This window comes from Crocodylus porosus, unplaced genomic scaffold (genome assembly GCF_001723895.1).
Source record: "Crocodylus porosus isolate Cpor-Errol unplaced genomic scaffold, CroPor_comp1, whole genome shotgun sequence".
Classification (NCBI taxonomy): domain Eukaryota; kingdom Metazoa; phylum Chordata; order Crocodylia; family Crocodylidae; genus Crocodylus; species Crocodylus porosus.
Window position 1 is genome coordinate 44,858,759 of NW_017728948.1, and position 22,855 is coordinate 44,881,613.

At 42.3% G+C, this 22,855-nt stretch overlaps 1 protein-coding gene and 1 long non-coding RNA gene across 4 annotated transcripts in view; one reads left to right on the forward strand and one right to left on the reverse strand.

Annotated features, from left to right (window-relative positions):
• Positions 1-7,608, reverse strand: part of LOC109322074 — an 11,071-nt gene extending 3,463 nt beyond the window's left edge. Inside the window, exons 1-2 of the long non-coding RNA XR_002104303.1 lie at positions 7,539-7,608; positions 2,798-2,913 (exon numbers count right to left, since the gene is read on the reverse strand). This is a non-coding gene — a long non-coding RNA (uncharacterized LOC109322074). The remainder of the gene's footprint in view (positions 1-2,797; positions 2,914-7,538) is intronic.
• Positions 1-22,855, forward strand: part of WDR19 (WD repeat domain 19) — a 96,486-nt gene that overhangs the window by 7,266 nt on the left and 66,365 nt on the right. For all 3 annotated transcript variants that reach the window (XM_019552908.1, XM_019552911.1, XM_019552910.1), the window contains exons 5-10: positions 6,905-7,020; positions 7,593-7,708; positions 10,062-10,142; positions 16,678-16,790; positions 18,008-18,181; positions 20,602-20,672. In XM_019552908.1, coding sequence (XP_019408453.1) covers positions 6,905-7,020; positions 7,593-7,708; positions 10,062-10,142; positions 16,678-16,790; positions 18,008-18,181; positions 20,602-20,672 — 671 coding nt within the window. The remainder of the gene's footprint in view (positions 1-6,904; positions 7,021-7,592; positions 7,709-10,061; positions 10,143-16,677; positions 16,791-18,007; positions 18,182-20,601; positions 20,673-22,855) is intronic.

The following is a 22,855-nucleotide window of genomic DNA, read 5'->3' on the forward strand; positions in this document are numbered from 1 at the left end:
TGCCAGGATAATTCTCTCAAAAAGCTTACCCAGGATCGAGGTAAGACTAACTGGCCTATAGTTTCCTGGGTCCTCCTTCCTCCCTTTTTTGAAGATGGGAACCACGTTGGCCCTCTTCCAGTCCTCTGGCACCACACCAGAACACCACGAGTGCTTGCAAAGCCATACCAGGGGTCCTGCAACGATCTCAGCTAATTCCCTCAGCACTCTGGGGTGGAGATTGTTCGGACCAGCTGATTTAAATACATCCAGTCCCTCCAGGTGTTCCCTGACTAGATCCTCACTGACTCTTGACTGACATGAGTGTAAGCAATGCTTATTAAATGCACAGTAGTGTCAGTGCTGTGGTGTTAGCATCTGTGAGAGTGACTCACTCCTGTCATTTTCAAGGCTTCTAATAGTTTCACAATTAGGCTGTCAGAAGCCTTTCAAATGACAAGAGCTAGTAGCCTTAATTAGTTCCTGTCAAATTTCAGAGCTTCTAGTAGTAGCCTTTTGATAGCTGAATCCGCTTCACTGCTCCTCATCCAGTTACTATGCAGGTAAATGGGATCGTGTTATGTAGTTAAACACAGTGTACATTTATCCAATACACATGCAAAACTCTTGGCAGAGGTGATATTTTTTATTAGACCAACTAAATAGTTGGAGATAAAATGTTTATTTGCAAATTTTCAGGTTCATGCACCCATGAAGCAGAATGCACATGTTGTAACATTTCTTTCAGGTAGAAATAAAATTTCATAGTGCACGGGGAAATAAAAAGATGTTATAGGTAGGTTCCCATGGCTGGAAAACTTCATTTTATGCAAATTAGACTCCAGTAAAAGTTCAAACAATCTGTTTATGTCCAAGTTGTCTGATGGCAAGCAAGGTGTTGAATTTTTTCTTTCTTCTTAGTAAGATGTTTTCTATTGCACAGGAGAGAGAGGCTGATGGATTGAATCTCCTAGCTGAGGCAGTTCTGTTGTGTGAAGCTTGTTTTCCAGGTGTGCAAATTCAGCTCAAACAATTTTTGCAACTATTTAGCTGGTCTAATAAAAGATATAATCTCTGCCAAGAGTTTTGCATATTTTTCCCTGTAGACTAACCCTGCTAAGGCCTGTATCCCTGAAACATGCAATATATTGCAGTTAGCATCTTTGAAATGAAAACTTCATAATTTTTACAAAAAAGAAGCAAAAATCCAACATCCAGAAATCTGGAGAATTCCACCTGTACCCCATCCAGCCTTTTCTTTGAGCTGAATTTTCATACTTTGAAAACAAAAACACACGACAGAACTGCCTCAGCCAGGAGATTCATTTCGTCAACCTCTGTCCTGTGCAATAGAAAACATCTTACCAAGAAGGTAAACAGGCTACTTAAACTTTTATTTGAGCCTAATTTGCATAAAATGAACTTTCCCACCCAGTGGAACTTATCTATAACATCTTTTTATCCCTCTGTGCACTATGAGTTTTCATTTCTACCTGGGAGAAATCATGAATGACGTTTGTCCCCTGGAGGTTGGGGGGGGGCATGGCAACCACCCACAGGCAGTGGCGGCGGTGAGCAGGGAGCTCCCGCAGGTGGCCACAGCAGTTGCAGCAGCGGGGGGTAGGGAAGGGTGGTGAGTGTAGACTGTCAGTCAGTGACCACCCGCAAATGCTGGCAGCAATCGGCGACTGCCCATAGGCACCACCAGTGGTGGCAAGTGGCAACACCCCCCCCTCCACCCCTGCAGGCACCGTCAACAGTGGCTAGTCCTCAGGGGGTATACGTGCACCCTGTATGCTTTGCCAGTGGGAGAAGTTTTACAATCTGTGTGCAGTCTCCTTTGCTTGAGGAAGGGTGCATGAGTCTGAAAGCTTGCAAATAAAAAAAAAAAAGTTACAACTATTTAGTTGGTCTAATAAAAGATACCACCTCTGCCAAGAGTTCTGCATATTTCTGCCTGTAGACCAACATGGCTAAGACCTGTATCCCTTTATCTAGTACAGGCATATAGGTAGTATGCACTTTATTGGCACATGTATGCCTGGTGCACCTAAAACTGGAGGCTTTCTAGTATGGTTCACCTGGTGTACTGATTAGGCTTTAGCTTAGTGGTCTGAGATGGATTTTCTTGTTCTCCATGTCCAAACTGCCAGAAATGCCTTGTTCTATTTGAAAATTTACTTTAAGAATTAGTTTATTTCTGTTCCAACCAGGATGGATAAGGAATACTTCCTGGATGAGATCAAGGGCAGATGTCACCCCCTCCCCGCCTACAAAGATTTCATAGATTTCATAGACATTAGGGCTGGAAGGGACCTCGGGAGATCATCGAGTCCAGCCCCCTGCCCAAAGGCCAGGAAGTCAGCTGGGGTCATAGGATCCCAGCAAGATAAGCATCCAATTTACTCTTGAATGCTTTCTATAGGAAATCTTCCCCATACCACCTGCACACTTAAACTTCATGGCCTTGAGTGGCTCCCAAAGAAGCATGTACACACAGTGGTACTGAGGATTTGGCATTAAAGCACTGTACTGGAGTGCTATTTATAGTACTGCCAAAAATCATCTCATCATCCCAGGGCTCAGCTCTGTGGTAACAACTTCTTTGGAGGCTCTCTTGGCATCCTGTGGCAGCAGTTCATAACCAGCAGAGAACCAAATGGAGGTGATGACAACACCTCACTTTCATGCCACATGTCAACATGTAGCATGGGTAGACTTATTTAACCTGCAGAAACCTGGACTGGTGGTTCCAGGGCACTCAGTTCATTGGGATAATTCTTCTCAACATGAAAACCAACAACACTGTTTCTCTCACCTGCTTCCATAGTTTCATATGATGCTAGGGTTTGAGTGATCATAGATAGGGACCTACTCAAATTGCGACTTCACATATTTTGCGGAAATCACGAAATTCAGCCATCTCCACAAAATCTGCAGGGGAAAAAAAACTCACTAAAAATAAAATGCTGGGTCCCCAGTGCAGGCTGCATGGCTGGAAGGACTGCTGAGGGGAAGGAGACTGCCAGCAGGCAAGATGACGGCTGTCCCCACCCCTCACTGCAGATTGGCTGAGGGCTGCCTGCTGATTGAGATCTCTAGCAATCAGCAGCAAGGGGTGGGGCTGTATGACAGACAGCCCTCTCCACCAATCAGCAGTGGGGAGGTGGGGCTACCAGGGCCCCTTGGCCAATCAGAGGCATGTGAGAGCGCACCATGATAAGCCCTCAAAAATGGTAGCCAGCCCCATGATCTGCCCACAAAATTTGCTGGCCTCCTCAAGATCAGTAGGCCCTCTACTTATAGAGATACTCTTCAAAAGTATTCCTTCCACCTTCCTTCATGTCCCACAGGGAATCTAGAGGATTGCTCTAGGATTGTTCGCTCAGTGGCTAGCCTGTAAGCCAGTGATCTCAGCCAGGCTGCCATGATGCTCTTTTAGGTGTACAGACACCTATACACAGTCCATGAGCTAAATCTAGAGGTTTAAAATAGGAATTCATAGGTCAGAAATGTTTAGACCTGCTGTGTTTTTTCTAAGTTGTTTGCAAATAGAATTGCTGTGCTATTTTTCTATAATCAAAGAACAAGTGAAAGCTAAGTGCTGGCCTTTTTGAGGCGTGCCTCGAGTCTAAAAAGGTTGAAAACCACTGCTATAAGCCACAGTTATTGTGGCCACCGGAGCTTTACCTATCAAGGTCAGTGTAGCTCTACTGGGAAATATCTGTACAGATCCCAGTGAAGGAAGCTGAGGAATCAGCCTGCAAATGAGTGGAGGTGCTGCAGAGAAAGTAATATTCCCGATAAAGGAGGTGATAATGGACCTTGCTAAAATAGTCTGACAAACACCAGCCCATACCTAACCTAAGTTTTATAAGAATTACTGGAGTTCTGTTCCATTCAGGGTCATCACCTTCGATCATGAGGGTCATTAATGAGAAGTCCTGCCAAAAGCAAGCAACTACACCAAAAATTGAACCAACATGATGTAATGTATTTGATCATAAGGCATCGTCTTCTTTCTACCTAGTTACTACCTTCCAGGCACTGTTGTTTTCCAGCTAGTGTTTTTGAGTTGGGGACAAGCAAGTTTAGCATAGTTGTTAGAGAGTTCACTCCCTTGTGAGCGGGGAGTCAAACGGTGGCAAAAAAACAGCTTACAAGCAGCTCTTAAGGCCACAGATATGGCCTCCTACTTGGTGCTGTCTGTAGTGGTTATGCAGAATAGCTTCAGGAATCTGGTTTCCCTTGTTGAGATATTTGAGCCACTCTTGAGGAATCTGGAACTAGTAATGTTTACTCATCTACTCCAGGCATAGGTCCTTTATTATCACAGGTCAGCCATTGGATAACAGACACCATCACATTGTTTCTAACTTCACTAAATGTGTACTTCTGAACCCAGTTCCTCCTCAAGGACCACTCTTACAAAATCTTTCTACAGTTCTGCGTCCTGTTGTTGATCTTACAAGGAGTAATAGAAGAGTTTCCTTACCAGTATGAGGGCAGAGAGTTCTGAATTACGTTCTAATCCCAGAAAAAAGAGAGTTGACTGACTTGGACATCAGAAAGTTCAAGGTATTCATCAGCCACACATAAAATGGTTTCCTTCTTAGATTCCTCATTTAAGCTTGATTCTGATTAACACAGTCACAAGCTAAGGGCTTTTTTCAATTTCTTTGTTCCTACTTTATGTCCAAGTATCAGCATTTACAGTTAGGATATGGACTCTTAACAGTCCTCCTTAAGAAATCCTTGATTTGTATATTTTTGTTAGTTAGTTTCTCACTCTTCCTGTTTTGCTTTTTCAGCTAATAGCAAAACAGATAAAATGTACTTCAAAGGCATTTCACACCATTTTCTAAAATCTGATTGCATGAATGAGACTCACAGTAAAGGAGTCAGTCTAATTGAATTCATAAACAACACACTTTCTTTAGTGTGTGTAATTTATATATAAATAAATTAAGGTAAACTATTATTAATTAAAGTTGTGCTCACCATTAAACTGAATCATAAAAATGATTGAAAGGTCACAGTTACATACACACATATATTTGTGGGGGTGTTTGCTGTTTAAAGAATAAATATGTCTATGATCTTGAAGTTCAATATTGCACCACTCAGTACTACATTCCCTAAGAAACTGAAATTCAGTTTAAACTATAATTTAAACAAAACCGGTTTTTATGTAACAGTAAGTTTTAAAAGGATGACTTTAAGTATTGTAGCTATGTATGAGATGTACAGGTTATTTAAATTATACACCATATCATGGCACTTCTTTTATCTCTGTTTTATGAATGTAATGTTGAGCAGTATTTTAAAGCCAATAGTCCTTAATCAAAGTTACATTTCTGTTTGAAGGAAGATTGATTATTTCACAAACCATGTGAATTATTAGGCAAATTATGTCTTATACTGGTTAGTATTATAGTGTACACATGCTAATCTGTATCCTATTAACTGTAGGCATATTTTTAAACTAGATTTCTCAATTATCACATGAACATTAAATTCCTTTCAGCAGTGTGGGTTCTTTAAAGCAAGTAATATATTGGCCCTTAATATTACCATCAATTCTTGATGGAATAAAGTAGATTTGGCCCAAAGGTATTTTTGAGTATGCTTATAAAACCTGAGAATGTTTTTGTTTCGAAGGAGCTGTGTTGAGTCATAGGCCTGATTTGTAAATGAACATTATGCCTAAACAGTTTGTGTAATCTTTTTTTTTAAATAACCAGCAGTCACTCATTTAAAATAAATGGTTTGACTTTACTACATAAAAAACCAAAAGGGCATAACCTGTGTTAATCAGAACACAGCAGGCTTTCATTACAGTTCTTCCTGTGACCTGTTTTTATATAATGTATGAAGCAAATCCATTATCAAAGGCAGCAAGTGCTGTGGCAATCAGCTTAGTAATTCTCCTTCCCCAGAATATGAATTACTTGGATAGGGGTAGAGGATATATGGCTGATTTGTCTGATGTCTCGTATTAGTTCTCAGGCAGCGGTAGAGGACAACATTTTAACAGTGTGGAAATAGTGATCAGTGCCACTGAAGAAACTTAAAATGTTCCTAAAACAAACGCAAACACAAAATACACATCAGAGATAGTTTCACACATTAAGTAATAGCTGATATTCATTTCACATTCCCTGTGGCACCTAAATAAAGTAAGGGGTGATCTACAGGAAACTGTATAGATCCTTCAAAACAGAGAATTCTGGTGCCTCCTTAACTGCAATCTCACTACTTTGAGCCTACAATACAACAATACAAATTCAGCAAAATATCAGGACATTGGGGTACTGTGAGAGATTGACAGGCCTAGCTGGAAGGAACTTGAAATAGTAAAAAGATAGCAAAATACTAACTTTCAAAAACGGGAAAATTTCTTGTAACAGTTCTTGAAACTAAAACATAACATATCTTGAATTTATTAAAAATTTGAAGTGTGAATAGCTTTTTAGTAAGCTTTCATACTGCATTGAGTAGTTTGTCAATGAAAGAACTGGAAGCCCTGTAATCAGTAAGCAAACTATTAAAATGCAACAAAATTAATAAAAGTACTGTATTATATTTAGTATAATTTATTTGGATTATCTCTTCCAACGTTGGTCTCATATATCCATTTTAGGTATGGTAACTATGCTTATGGACAGGTGCAAACTTCCAGCATATGGATAGAACTAAACATATACATAAAATAAACCAATGCTTTTTCTTTTTGGCATAGTTCGTAGCTATTCTGTGAATGCTTAAGCGTAATTGGTAAACTTTCTCTAAAACACGTATAAAAAAATTCTGCTTTATGTAGTTCCATGTGAATATAAAACAGTTGTCTTAAAAACCATGTTCAAGTTTAAAAATAATCTCAGGGTCATGATATGTCAAAGATTTTATTTTTTCTGTGTTTCAGGGACTCGATGTCTTTCTTGCTTTGGTCCAGAGTTGGAACCTTACTCGCCGTTGGAACAACTAAAGGAAACTTACTTATTTATAACTGTCAGACTTCTCGAAAGATTCCTGTTCTTGGTATGTTCCATACTGAAGTCCATTTGGGTTTTGATCTATATACCCAAGAACAACATTTTACTCAATTTTTTGTGCATGAAAATATAGTAATATATATATTTGTAACTCTGGTATGTTCCCTTGTTAGTCTGCTACTTTTGGTTCTCTACTCTTACAGGGACTGGCCTGTAAACCTGTTCTGGAATTCCTTAGTGGGAATTCCAAGTTTTCCTTGTGGAAAACTTGAATTAAGCGAGAAAAGATTGTGGTGATATTTTATGTTGCTAAACTATCTTTCTTCGCCCGTCTTTAAATGTACACTAGTCTCCTTCAGGCAAAAAAAATTACAGCTTTAGCAAATGCCCCCAAAATTAAAAGCAAAGGTAAGGGTCCTTAAGTTCCCATGTACAAATACAGTCTTCCTGGGGTTATTATGAAGAACTAAAAACATTGCTTTTTAAAATCTCATTACAGGTTTTTTTAGTCAGGCTATATTGTAAAAATCACAGACTAGACAAGGAATTGGGTGACCATCTTACTTGTCCTGAAGTCCTTTGTATGTATATTCTGGGGGTTTCATTTTTATTTTTTAGGTAAACACACCAAGCGGATCACATGTGGATGCTGGAGTACTGAAAACCTCTTGGCACTAGGTAGTGAAGACAAAACGATAACTGTTAGCAATCAGGAGGGTGATACTATAAGACAGGTAACGTAGTATAAGGATACCTAATTTAGCTGTTAAATACAGGTTTGTGCTGCTGACTTGAGAGTCTGTGCTCACTGTCTGATGGTTTGGGCATTGTGCCTCGAAGTTATGTGAGAGAATTATTTGCCGAGTTTCTAAGAATAGGCAAGGCAAAATGGGTGGAATGGTTTACACCTGCTCCCATCCAGCCCAACATTTCTATGAGTCCATGGTTCTGTGAAGTATAGGGTAGAACAGGGTTGCTCAGCCTGTGGCCTGCAGGACAAATGTAGTCTGCCAAGCCATTGCATCTGGCCTGTGGGCTCTCTGTGGGTTGAGAAATTTGGTGACGTGGAACAGTGGCCATCCTCCCCTACTGCCTAATTCTCATGCCCCCACTCCCAGCACAGCCAAATTAGGGCCAGGCCCCGCTTCTCCACCCCATCCTCCCATGAAGGAATTGAGGCTGGGCCATGCCCCCTTTCCCCCTCCCCCCGCCACAGAGCTGGTTTGGGATTGCCCCCCAAAATACACATTGGGCTTCCTCCCCTCTCCTGACCCCCTCCCCACAACCAGATGAGGCCATACCATGCCTACCCCAGGCACTAGATCAGGGCAGTTGGCCACATCTGGTCTGTGGATGAACTGGGCAATGTCCATCTGGCCTATCGGGAAAGGTTGAGCATCACTGGTATAGAACTTACAACACAGGAAAACTAGTTGTCTTCTGCCACCCTGACCCTTGGCTGCTCCTGGAGCTAATGAGGCCCTACACATAATTTAAGCTGCAGCATTACCAGAGACTGCATGGTATGGCCCTATCCCTGACATGCCATCCCTAAACTAGGACTTGCAAGGAAGAGCTGAGATTGCAGCCTGATGCAAGTTTTTTGTAGTGTTTGGCTAAAAGAACTCTCCCTGGGTTAGGGCTTGTAGATAGTACTGTGACAGGGGGCCATCTCAGGACCAGGTCAGAATGTCAGCCTCCCAGCTGTCCCTGGGCTAACCACCCACCTAGCTCACCTGCCACGCCTTGTTGATAACAAATATTAGAGAAGTTTCTAAGGCGGGAGCCTGCCCATTAGCAGGCCTTGCTGACAAGGACCTCTGTACACCACCTGCTCTCACCAGGCCTTTCATTTACTGTCCACCTCCTGGACCACTCTTAACCTGGCTTACTCTGCGCAGCCCTTCAGGTCCACCTTGGTCCCTACTCTATGCAGCACTTCAGGCTTTACCTACTTGCATTCTGACCGAGGACACAAGCAGCACTTCGAGCCACCTTCTCTGGCCTTACTCTACATGCCCCATGGCCTTATGTTGTACTCAAGGCTGAACTCAGGCACTGGTGCCTCTCCTGGGACACTTCCTACTCTCAGTCCCCTCACTGGACCACTTCTCTCTCTCTCTCTCTCTCCCTCTCTCCCCCTCACTGGGGCCACTGTGGTTTTTTACCCTATGGGGCTCAGGTGGCTACTCCCATGCCAGGCCCCTAACACTGTGCTCAGGTGGCCACAACACTGAACTTGCCTGGCCCCACTGCCTCTCAACTCTCCTCTGATGTTAATAACCAACCTGCAGGCAGGGGCTGGGATTTTCAGGCATCCCTCCTCACCTTTCACCAGGGTGGTAACTGGCCTGGCATTTCTGGGGGACTGTCCCACCAGGCCATTCGTCCTTGGCAGGGCACAGTTTACAGTCATACCCAGGCCCAGGAGCCTCCTGCAATCCCCATAGCTCCTCCCTTATTTCCAAGATGTTCCTGAGCAGCCACTCAGCCAATGTTGTCTTTCCAGTCCCTAACAAAAGATTGCTGCTCTATCTCTCAGGTCCTGGGTTAAAATGGAGGCTTTTCTGCCTCCTCCTCCAATCCCAGGGCCCTCCTGGGGTCATGTGGTAACCTCATCAAAGCTAGCACACACCTGCCAGCTGTTCTACTGCCAGCTCCAAACCGTAAAGTGGCAGGCACCAAAGGTGCTCTCCACAAGTACCTTTAGATTGTTTCAGGCCTTTTACTCCATGTGCATAGGCCGGGGCAGGGGTGAGGACTGGATGCTGATGTTGATTCTGTTCTTCCCTCCAAGAACGTTAGAATCTTCTAGGTTTTGTACGTGTTTGCATACACATATTAGAGTCCCACTGAGCAAAGACTGTTTCTGGATATGTATATCATTTATAGAACTCACTTTTTTTTAAATGGTGGTAACAAGGATTCATTGGATACTTCGTTAAATGACAGACTGAAGTCTTATTTTTTCAGCCTGGCTTTTGTTGATGGAGAGTGAAGATGAATCTCTACTTTGGCTTTTTAAAAGGTTTTGGAATTCATAACAAATCAATTCTATATCTCTGAATGGGAATTTCCTTCTTGCAGACTTCAGTGAGATCAGACCCCAGTGATATGCAGTTCTCAGCAATGAAGACTGATGAAAGAATATCAACCAGAGAAAGCACAGTAAGAAATCAATAAGAAACCAGTACATAACACCATTTAGCACCTCTCAGTTCAAAATATAAAGAGAAGGGTCTACCACATTTAATGTATATATGTTACTTAAAAGGATTAGACATTTTTGGAACAATAATCTGAATAAAAAAACCCAACAATTTAAAGCCTCAAACAAGTGTAAACTAATTGTTATGCTATCTTTAGAAGAAGAGTTTAAAATAATAGTAATTCTTAAACGTTTTAGCCATGCAACCCTTTAATTGTATTCCTGTTTAAGAACAAATCATTTTAGGAGGTTACAGCTAGAAATTGGCATACGCCAAATATCTGAATTCATGCACATCCAAATTTTCAGAAGTTGGATGCTTGGAATGTTGAGATGGCTCTTGTTATACATCAGAATGGATTTGGGTGTCAACAGTAGGGCATATTTTTGGTTTGTTTGAAAGCACCAGCTATGTCAGACAGGGTTGTTTTTTTTGTTTTCTAATTCTAATACTGCTAAAATAGAAATTAGAAGGAAAAGTGCTTCCTTTTTAGATTAAGGGCTAGCAGATAATGTGAATTGAATTGGATTTTAAAATAGTATTTTCTTTACAAGGGTCAGTCAAAAATAAGGCATCTTGCTAAAGCACATTTTATTGTAGCCTAGGTACATTGATCATTGGATCACTTTCTTTGTGGTCCCTTTGCTTGTAAATGCTCTTCTACCAACATCTGACTCAGTTTCTTATTCCTTTTGAAAAGGAATATTCAGACTGCTCCTGAAAGTATGCTTATACTGCCATTTGTACCTCATCCTTGGACTTGAATTTTCTTCATCCCTAGATTCCCATTAGAGAACTGGCAAGCAAGGTTCTCTGAGTAGATGTGATATAGTTTATTAGACCAACTGAGTAGTTGGAAAAAAGTTCTTAGCAAGCTTTTGGGTGTAGTCACCCTTCTTCAGGCAGAGGGAGTCTCTACTGTTCTGAGACTCCAAGAAATGAGAGAAGCTAAAAGTGTAACAGGATGTCAGTGAGAATGTAAAATTGCCTATGTCCTGCCTAACCCCTTAGATCAGGGGTGGACAAAATACAGTCCACAGGCTGGATTCGGCCTACCAGGCCATTCTGTCTGGCCTGTGGGACACCTAAAAGGTTTAAAAGATTCAGATTTATCTGCTCCTCACTGCCTGCCAAAGATTACAGGAGCCAGAGGAAGTAGGACCTGGGGGGAGCCAGGAGGATGCACCAACAAGGGCATTTTGGCCCCTCCCCCCAACCAGCTGTTTCTGTCTGTGTGGCAGCCGGCTGCATCGCCCAACCATGGGGTTGCGCCACTACCCCAGGGCCAGAAGTGGGAGGGGGGTGGTTGTCTGCATGTGTGTAGTGAGAGAGGCACACTGTGTGTGTGTATCCATCAGTCTGTGCAATGAGGGAGGGAGAGGCAGTGTGTGTGCATGTGTGTTTGTGCAGTGAGGGAGAGAGAGATCAGTGAGGGAAGCAGTGTGTGTGTGTGGTGAGGGAAGTAGTGTGCACGTGTGTGTGGTGAGGGAAGCAGAGGTGTGTGTGTGTTTACAGAGTGAGTACCACAAGCACACCCCACCATACACATGCACCCACACCCCCTTTCACTGCCATCTATGCAGACTCACATACACACACCCCAGCCATGCTTCCCCCCACATGTGCCCCCACAAACCCTCTACCTACCCACACCCTATATATCCACACACCCACATGCTCCCTCACCCCACCCCCACCCCCCACACCTATCCATCCTCCCCCACAATGTAGAAGACTAGGACTTCATTTTAAGCTGTTGTGCAATCACCTCTATGTACACTACACAAACACACGTAAATCGGGACAACAAATTTTTTTGAAATCAAACTAATGAATGTTGCAGATGTTTGTTTTTAGAATAAAATTTGGTATTTTTCTGGTTCTGAGATGGCAAAACCCCTTGCTGAAAGGAGCATTTCTGGGGGCAAGGGGTGGGACTTCTGGTCCCAAGATGGTGGCCAGGGACTGGGCAGCTGGCAGGGCTATCGATGTGGCCTTCGACAGCTTGCCAGAACTCAGTAAGTGGCCCTCCACCCAAAATAATTGCCCACCCTTGCCTTAGACCAACACGGCTACAACCAAAAAACGAGCAACATGGAAGATGCCAAATTTTTCCATCTGAAATGGAAACTTCACAACATGAAGAAAAAAGAAGCTAACCTCAACAAAGACATATACTTTCTAAGCCTATGCAAGAAACACAACCTCATTCCCAAAGGACTGAACATCTACAATCCTCTAACCACCACACACAACTCCAAATAGGCTTTACATCTCTGCAGGGGAATTTCAGAAAAACTTAGAAACCCTCTCCCTCACATACGCTACTCCAAAAGAGATCACCTCAAGAAGGAAATCAACACATGCTACAAGATATGAATCCAGATATCTTCCCAGACATACAGCAAGACTATGAAGGATTATATTACAGCATCCATCCAATGCAAAAAGAAGAAATGGAACCAATTAATACAGAAATAACTTTCCCAGCCACAAAACAATCCTCAGAAGAACACCAACAATACTGTATAACATTCCAACATCATACTTGACAGAACAGAAGGAATTAATCAACCCTCTAACATTATCAATCTCTCGACACGCACACTTAACCAAAGCTGAAAAATCTGTCCTCTCCAAAGGCCTTAAGTTAGGTCCAGAAAAACACCCAAATAAGATACTACAATGTGGAGAGCTAAAAGAATTTTTTTTGATGCCTCTGAAGTAATATGTCCACAACCAAAAGGAATTCAACGCAAATTCATCCAGTGACAACATCAACAGAAAAATCAATGCAGAAAAATAAAAAAAACCCTCAGCTTGGGAAGCTAACAGTGGACAAAATTCAAACCTCAATTGCTACATCGACTGGTTCAGAGAAAGAATGAACAATGAAATACTCACAAACGCCACTATAACAACCCAGAAAGAAGGGCCATAGAATCTCTAAGATCCAACCACCAAATAGTAATTAAACCAGTAATTAATAGTAATTAAAGGAGGAGCTATAGTTACATGTAACCATGAAGACTACATAGAAGAAGCCAACAGACAACTCTCTGACACTACCTACTGTAAAAAACTAGAGGAAGATCCTACTCCCCTTTTTTCCTCAAAACCACCATTACATCATTTCCATTGGAACTACAATAAAACTTCAGAACCTGATCCCTCCACTATCCAGGAACTTTTTACCTGCTCTCTCAAATCCACAAACAAGGTACCCCTGGCAGACCCATCAATTCAAACCATGGAACCCTAACAGAAGAAATATCAGGTTTCATTGAATCCATCTTAAAACCGCTCGTCACCCAGACACTGAGTTTCATCCAAGATACAACTGACTTCCTACAAAAACTCAAAAACCTAAATCACTTTCCCAGCAATACCCTCCTAACTACCATGGATGTCACTAGCTTATACACCAGGATCACTATCCCACACCAGGATGGTATCCAAGCCTGCCTCAAATATCTACAAGAACGAGATTACAATCTAGAGTACAGACCTGAGGATATCACTGAACTCATATACTTATGAACTTTCATTTCTACGCAGAAAAACTTATATCTTGTCTCCAATGCCTGATGAAGGGTGTTTGTGCTCAAAAGCTTGCAATTAAAATTGTTATTTTTTTTGCAAAAATCTTGTTGATATAATAAAAGATATAACTCTACTATGAGTCCTGATTGCCTTTCCCTCTAGACCAATATGGCTACAGCCTGGATACCTATACTTCATCCTCACACACAACAACTTCATTTTCAACAACCAACACTTCCTCCAGGCTGTGGGCACCAAAATGGCCCCACACTATGCCAACCTTTTTATGGCCCACCTAGAAGAAGACTTCCTGAAGAACTGCACCATCAAACCCCTACTATACCTGAGATACATAGATGACATCTTCATCATTTGGACTGAAACCCTGCAATCTGATTGATTGCCACCAAAAATTTAACAATCGTTACCCCTCCATCAGACTATTGCTTGAATACTCTAACACCAACATTTCCTTTTTGGACACCATGATCAATATCCAAGCTAGTAAAATTCAAACTATCATATATAAGAAACCCACGGACCAACATGCATATCTACACAGAACCAGCAATCACCCTAAACACACCAAGAAAGCAGCCAAGCTCTCTGATACCACCAAATTTGCAGCGAATACCCGTGACCACCACTTCACAAATCTTAAAACGGCCTTCAGCCGACCAGGATACTCCTCCAGAAGGAGAGATGGCACTTTTGAAAGAGCCGCCTGGACACCACATGAAGATTTGCTGCCAAATAATGTCATACCATTATTTATCACATATCACCTATCCATGGAACCTACACAGAAAATCCTCAAACAATTGTAACCTATACTAAAAGAAAACCCCTCTCTTAAAAACACCATTCCGGGACCACCTATCCTAGCTGTCAAACAAGCACCGAATCTCACTAACCTCATCCCCAGAAGCAAACTCCCTATGGCCAAAACCACACTGAATGGATCCAGACAGTGCCAGGACAAGACATCAAAACCTGCCAACCCATCTCCACCACACCCACTATAAATACATCCCACAACAAAACCATCAACATTCCTGGATCGTATTGCTGCACTTACAGACATGTAATATATTTCATCCAGTGCACCAAATGCCCTGATGGAAAATATGTTGGAGAAACCAAACAACAACTGTACACCAGAATGAATGTACACCAAAAATCTATCAAAGACAAGAATATCCAATTACCTGTGGGTGCCCACTTCTCGCAAGATAACCACACCTTCTCCGATCTTTTGGTTCTAATCATCCAAGGGAACTTACAAAACACCTTCCGTTGGTGAGCGTATGAACTTCATAAATCTACTGGATACAAAAAATCATGGACTCAATAGCTTTTATGACACATTACAACTTGCCTGACATCTGATTCAACAGGTACCTTTCTGACCTGACCTCTTACATTATTCTTCCCCCCACACATGTTTTCTCTTCTCCCCTCACCTACTTTTTTGCCTTTTGTCTCCCTGATTTCCTACTATTTCCTTCTTCATTAAGAGCCTCTTCCTTACCCTGTATAATTACCTCTGTAATGTTTCCCTTTGGCCTTTTTTCCCCTTTTCTCCTCCCCCTCCGCTCTCTGCTTTACCTTTTGTCTTTCTAATCTACCTTTTACATTCTCACTGACATCCTGCCACACTTTTAGCTTCTCTCATTTCTTGGAGTCTCAGAACAGCAGAGACTTCCTGTGCCCCGAAGAAGGGTGGCTGCGCCCAAAAGCTTGCTAAGAACTTTTTTCCAATTACTCAGTTGGTCTAATAAAAGATACCACATCTACTCTAAGAACCTTGCCTGCCTATGTCCTTAGACCAACACAGCTAACCAAAAACCCAGTAATATTAGAGAACTGAAAAGTCATTTGAAGCAAGGTCAGGACTAAAGGGATGAGAGAACCTTAGCTCCAAGGGTCATCTTTTTATAGCTTCTGTTACTATGTGGGCAAGTTTCCTCATGGTAGAGGAGTATTTCAAAGTAGGAATGCTGCTGAAATAATTACTAGCTTTAGATTTTCACTAAGCAAGTTGCAGTCATTCTCTCTTCACAATGATCCTTTTGCTTAAGTCTGTTACAAGTGCAGTTTTAATGACTGACCAAAATTGTCAGAAGGAATTTGTTGCCATCATACTCCCTGCAGCCAAAAATAGGTCACAGAACTTCCTTGTATTGGATATCTGTAACACCTTTACATTACTCTGGGGCATATGATATGGCAGCAAAGTCAGCAGTCATAGTCTTCATCTTTCTGGTGCTGGCATTCAAACAGTCAGTACTACAAATAGATTATGTTATTAGTTATATTTCCTATATTAACTTCAGATGTCCTAATCTTTTTTGAATGACCCTTGTAAAAAGTGTTCTTATGAGTCTGTTTTGATGTGTAAGCCCCAAGCATGACTGTACAACAAATTCTCCCTTGTTCTTACAAGTGTTTTGGTCTTGTCTGGTGGTATTATTTCTTTGGTCACGGTGGAATGTAAAAAAGTAAGCACACTGAAAATGGTTCCTTTCTTTCCCTAGAGACAAAGTTCAAAACCTCTGGAGTTACTCCAGATAAGAGGCATTTGATCTGAAATTGTAGATCTTTCTAATTTTAAGGCTGTGAATTTGTAAAAGTGACTAGGATCATTGCATTATTTGATATATTCAGCAATGTTACTTCTTTAAAAGTTTTGTTTATATCCCTGCACCCCCAAGAAGTAGTTCTGTGTATAGGTTTGAGATGCTTTTTCCTTCCACCATAGAGGTGACAGTTCTCAATCAAAAAAAACATTTTATACTTACAATTTTAAAATAAAACGTAACCCGTAGTCTTGGACCTTAAGCTGAATTGTAAAAGAGTAGTGGAAGTAGAAAGTATATATTTTTCTAGTAAAAAAAAGTGTCTTAGTGATGCTATTCATATTTTGAGTTTTCATTTTTTTCTATTGCCAGATAAGTGTGGTTGTGGGCAAGAAAACATTGTTTCTTTTTAATTTGAATGATCCTGATAGCCCGATTGATCTGGAATTTCAGCAGCGTTATGGCAACATTGTGACTTATAGATGGTGAGCCAGCAATAATATCCTAATGCATGTTTTATTTTTTAACACTTTGGGCAATTATTTTAACACGGGTATAACACTGTCGCACCAAGATGTTTTATTAACGCAATATTGTTTTCTAACTAAGGGCATTTATAATGACTTTCATTTGAAAATCCTGTTACTTAAAGAGCAGTATTGTCTAAATGCAGTAATAGAGGCTTGGTGCTATACTTGTTCACACATACTACCAGAAGGGCATGCTTAGTAAGTAAGTGAAATTGGGGGCCTTGCAGCATGGTTTGGATGAGAAGCTGGTGAGACAGTCTTTCTGTATTATTACTGTTATTCAGGATGAGAGCAGGTTACATTAAGAGGATGCAGTAGGTAGGCAGTCCTCTTTTGAAAAACAGGCCTAGAGAGCATTCTTCAGAAGCTGGTGGCTACCTCCTTTCTCTTTGAGTTGTTGCATGCAGTTTCTTCCATCTATCCAGATAGCATAGCACCAACATCTGTACACAGCACTTGGAATCTCTAGGGAATTGCGTTAGCTGTTATTTCTTATCTTATGGGCATGTGGGGGCTGGGGTGGCATGGGCCTCAAGACATGAGGTTGACAGCTCAGAGGTCACAAGTTCAAGGCTGTAGAAGAAGTGCTCACATCATGGCCCTGTTACATTCCAACAAGTCTGTGAACTATGCTAAATACCTTGTTACACAAGATCATAGGAGAGGAAAGGTTCCTGAGTTATAACAATCTTGTATTGTTGCCCTTAATATGAAAAATGGATGAACAGCCTAATTACAAATATACACATCAAGCTTTTGAGGTTTCTTATATTCATACAATTATATACACGCATATTTAATACAAGGCCATGTCCATTTTGCTTTAATATAGCTGAATCTGGAAGGCTTCTCTCCTAAAGAGACTTAGTATGACGGTGATGCTATATTAGATTGACTCTTAGCCATGAGTAATGTTCAATTATAATATTGAAAACAAGGAATATTTGTCTATAAATGGTGTGTGACACAGGGTTTTTTTTAATTCTAAGTATATTTTGGTTATTTTTTTCCTGCAATGATGACCTCATTGTGGAAAACAGACATTGCAGCCCAAGAACAAAATGTTTTTTGTGTGTTCTCCGTGAGGCATTTAAATCCTGACCTATATATTGCACTGCTGTTTGTGAAATCGACTTCCCAGTCATCTCTCTTAGTTGTTCTTTTTGTTATAGGTATGGCGATGGCTACATTATGATTGGCTTCTCTCGTGGCTGCTTTGTGGTCATTTCTACACACATTCGAGAGATTGGTCAGGAGATCTTTCAAACTTCCAACCATAAGGATAATCTAACCAGCATTGCAGTATCACAGTCGCTAAATAAAGCTGCGACATGTGGAGACAACTGGTAGGTCACGCTAGTTATGCAAAAAAATTCTGAAATAGAAAGTGACTTAAAGCGAATACTATCATTTACTCATTATAACTTTTGATATTTTTTGCTCTTTTGTTGACACAATACCTAAGTACTAAAGCATCAGCAAAACGTTTTCATTGCTGTGAGATGCACATTTCCCAACAATCTTCTCATTAGCAGTAGGAGACAGTGTTCAAATAATTCCTCTTTGATGCTACTTACATAATTTGATCTGTCTGTTGAACACTAAACGTGTTCCACAAGTTTTTTGTATAACATTGGATATATCAGCATAGTGTAAAAATACCCATGGTCAGATACAGGAATTAGTCTAGCCATGGCCAATGGAGTCTAATATAGGTTAATTTACCTTCATATAAGGAACTTTATAGAAGTGTAACTTTATCCTCAGTTAGGTCATCTACTAGTTTTAACTAGGTCAGTTTCTAAAGAGTGATAAAGTATGTCCATTGTAGTACAGCATAGAGATACCAAAGATGGCTTCCCAGCAGAGTGCATCAACCTACATAGAGCTTTGCTGCTTCTGGTACTAGAGCTCTAACTCCTTATTATGGCTAGAGTTGCAAAAGTGTAAAGATGCTTGTATCAGTGGAGCTAAATTAGCAGCCACCAGCTATACAGGAATGCAGACTGGTATACAGGTGTAACTGGGAATTTGGGGGGAACATTCAACTTCAGCTATATCAAATTTTTAAGCTCATACAGAACTATAAAAATTGTGGGCAGATATTTCTTTATTATCGCATGCCAAAAATTGACTACTTAGCCAATAGTAAAATCTATAAAGCATTTAGCATGCCGAGAACTCCTTCTACAGGGCTGCATAGACTCATCTGGTGTCAGTGGCCTCTACCCTGGCAATTTGTGTTGGTTACAGGTTAGCTAATCAACATATAAAACTTGCTTAGGCAATCCCCACCACCTAGATATAGCTGCTCTATTGTCTCTTCAGATTTCCAACACACCTTGGAAATCCCTTCGGCATTTATGAAAGATCACCTCCTTTTGATCCTTTTTTTATCTGAGAGACTGTGTGAAGGGCTTCATATTTCATAGATTTCATAGACACTAGGGTTGGAAGAGACCTTGAAGACCATCAGGTCCAGCCCCCTGGCCCAGGGGCAGGAAGTCAGCTAGGGTCAAAGGATCCCAGCAAGGTAAGTATCCAAACGTTTCTTGAATGAGTCCACAGTAGGTCCTTGCACCACTTCTGGAAGGAGTCTATTCCAGGCCTTGGGGGCTTGGACAGTAAAGAAGTTTTTCCTTATGTCCAGCCTAAAACAGTCATGGAGGAGTTTAGGATCATTGGTCCGCGTTATTCCTTGGGGCGCTCTGGTGAGCAGACATTCCCCCAGATCCTGATGCACACCCCTTACAGACTTATTGGCAGCCACCAGGTCATCCCTGAGCCTGCGCTTTTCCAGGCTGAAGAGTCCCAGGGCTTTCAGCCTGTCATCATAAGGCCTTTTCTCTTGCCCTCTGATCATGTGTGTGGCTCTCCTCTGGACTCTGTCAAGCTTCTCCACATAATTTTTGAATTGTGGAGCCCAGAATTGGATGCAGTACTCCAGCTGCGGCTTATCAAAGCTGAGTACAGCGGGAGGATGACATCCTGGGATTTGCTTGAGAAGCATCTATGGATGCAAGCCAAGGTTTTGTTTGCTTTACCAGCTGCGACATCACATTAGTGGCTCATCTTTCATCTTGTGGTCAATCATAACCTCCAAGTCTTTTAACTGTGATGCTAGCAATCATAGCACTGCTGAGCTTATAAGCCACACACATGATCAGAGGGCAAGAGAGCCTGCAGGAGGTGGCAACTTTACAGGCTCTACTGGGGCTGCAAGAGGTTGTTCGTACCTGCTGCAAAGCCACAGAGGGGCGGGAGCCTCGGTGCAGCTGGCCTTGGGGCCACTGACCACCTTGGTCCAACCCCCTGGCTGGACAATGTGGGAGATCCTTGAGTCCTCCCTTGTCCTGGAAGGTGACCTTGATCTACCCTCCGCCTCCAGGGGGTGATGCCTAGATCCTATATAATTATTGTCATATATATGTTATATCAGAGTGCATACCTCAATATTCATCCTAAGATCAGTTGAAGACTGAGAAGTTGTGTCCTGTTTCTGCCAAGATGCACAGTTTGGTTCAGTAGAAGATATCGTTTAATTTTACTAATATCCCTGTCCTATACCTGGGCCATCACTGCTACAATAACACTGCTAGATTGATTGTGTCTGTTTTCAAATTGGAAACCTACACTGCTTTATATTGTCCCTTTTAGTACTTCTTGTTTGTTTTTTTGTTTCCATAGTAAGTCTGTCTCCTTTGATTATTTTTCAGTTCATGATGATTAAAGTAATAGAACTAAAAGTTACTGTATTTTGTTTTAGCATTAAGATCCGTGACCTGGCAGAACTGAAAGAAATGTATGCTATAATAAACCTGGATGATGAAAATAAAGGTATGAAAATGTTTCTAGATCTAGTATGGATTTTGTCAAATCATGTAAGCCGCTTATCACGTAAACAATTTTGATATTCAGTAAATATTAAGAGTATTTATTAGAAGTACACCAATACATCAGTCTGATATCAGATTGGTTCTAATATAAAGAAAATTGTTTATATCAGATATCGGCCCAATAATTTTGGCCAATAAATCCTCTGCATGCAGCATGGAGCAGAGCCAGCAGCATGGAGAGCTGCCTCCAGCTGGTAAGTCAGGAGGGGTATCAGGGGCAGATCACTGTCCCCTCCGTGGTGAGGGAAGGGACAAGGACAGGCACTGCCCAGCCTGGGCGCAGCGGGGTCGTAGGATGGAGCCACAGCTCATGGGGTGGGGGCAGCTCCCGCTACTGATTTGCATGTGGCCCCAGATCTGCACGGGGCAGGATGCAGCTGCAGGGTAGAGCCGTGGCTTTTCCCAGCACTTGGATGGAGGCGGAGTGTTCAGCTGCAGCTGAACCTGGCTGCGTGGTGCTAGGACTGGAGCTGCAGCAAAATTTGGGGTGGCTGCAGCCTCCTCTCAGTGCCACTGGAGCCTGTTCCAAGCCAAGGCCCTAGCAAGTAAAGCCCCAAGCAACGCCAACTCTGGCTCCACCCCACAGTGGCAGCCCACCCTGCAGTGCACAGATGCGGGTACACCTGCCCCCTCCTGGGGTACAAGCAGCAGCAGGAGTTGCCCCCGCCCCACAAGCTGCGGTTCTATCCCATGTACCCCTCACCCCAGCTGGACAGCACCTGCCCTGCCCCCTCCCTCACCATGGGAGGCATTGATCTGCCCCCCTCCATACTCCTTCTCTCCCCTTTCACCACACCAGACTTACCATCTGATGACAGCTGTATCAGATATCAGATTGGTATTGGCTAATATGCCTCCTTAAATATTGGCTATCAGTATCAGCCCCCAAACTCTATCGGTGCACCCCTGGTATTTATTAATCTTTCTGAAAATGGGTATTATGGTTCACTCCCTCTTGTCTGGCATGTATATGTTTTGATGTGTTCATTGAGCAAATTGGGCACTTGCTGCATCTCAACTTTTTTTTTAACAAAACTGTGACCGGGATAAGCAATCTTATCTTCGTCTCTCCTCTGTACTCGCCTCCCATGGCTTGGATTGGGAAGAAAAAAAAGGAGATCAGCATTCTTTGATGTTTAGGATAGGTAAGTGCCACCCTGGTGTTAAAGCTCACAGTGCTAGTTTATTTCCAAAATAAAAGTGATACAGCTATAGCAATCTTGCCAGTTACTTCATTGGTAAGGGAAGCCAGTGTTACAAATGAGAAATCTCAGAGCTGGATACTTTGCAGCTACTTTGCAAACAGTCTGTGCCGCTAATTAGCTCATTAGCGGTATGCGCTTCCTGTGTCTCTCTCTCCACTGGCGTCTTTAGCTGGCAGCAATCTCCAGCTGCTCTCTCCCAGCCAGTCTCTCCGTTTTCAGGTTTAAATGTCCCAATGGGGTCAGGGCTTGGGATTAACTCCTACCCCAACCCTGCACCTTATCTGAGGGGCACTATTCCTCTCTCTCTCTCTCTCTCTCTCTCGATTCCCAGCATCCACCTCCTGGTGCCTCAGGATCTTCCTGCACTCACCAGTGCAGCTAAGATTCTCCACGAGGCAATCTCCCTCTAAATTTGACCTGCTGCCGTTCCAGGAGTCCTGCACCTCTGGCATTCTTCTGGATTGCAGGTCTGGCTGCTTCTTTCCCTTCTAAAGTCTCCATCATTCCTCATTTGTCTTTTTGTGCCTGAAGGCAAACAGTCACTCTCCGCCGACGACTTTTATGCCGGTTTTCGTGGGCTAATCACCCAATCCTGTCTCGGGTGTGTGATTTCTTCCACCTGACAGGGTTCATTGTAGGGTCAATCCTGCCTGACCTCCCCCCTAAGTTCAGTAGTCCCCCTCTAATAAGGGCACCCTGGAAATCTTAAGGGGACAACCCCTAATGCAACAAGAGAGGGGAAAAAAGGAACAAGAAAGGAAGAAACAAAACAAATAAGAAACAAAAGAGTTCTTCAAAAGCTGGCATCTTCATTTAAGTGAAGGGGAAGATGAGGGTGGAGGAAACATCAGACTGCCAGACCAAACAGCACCCACAACTACAGCCCAGCCCAGCCCAACGAGCGAAGCGAATAAACAAG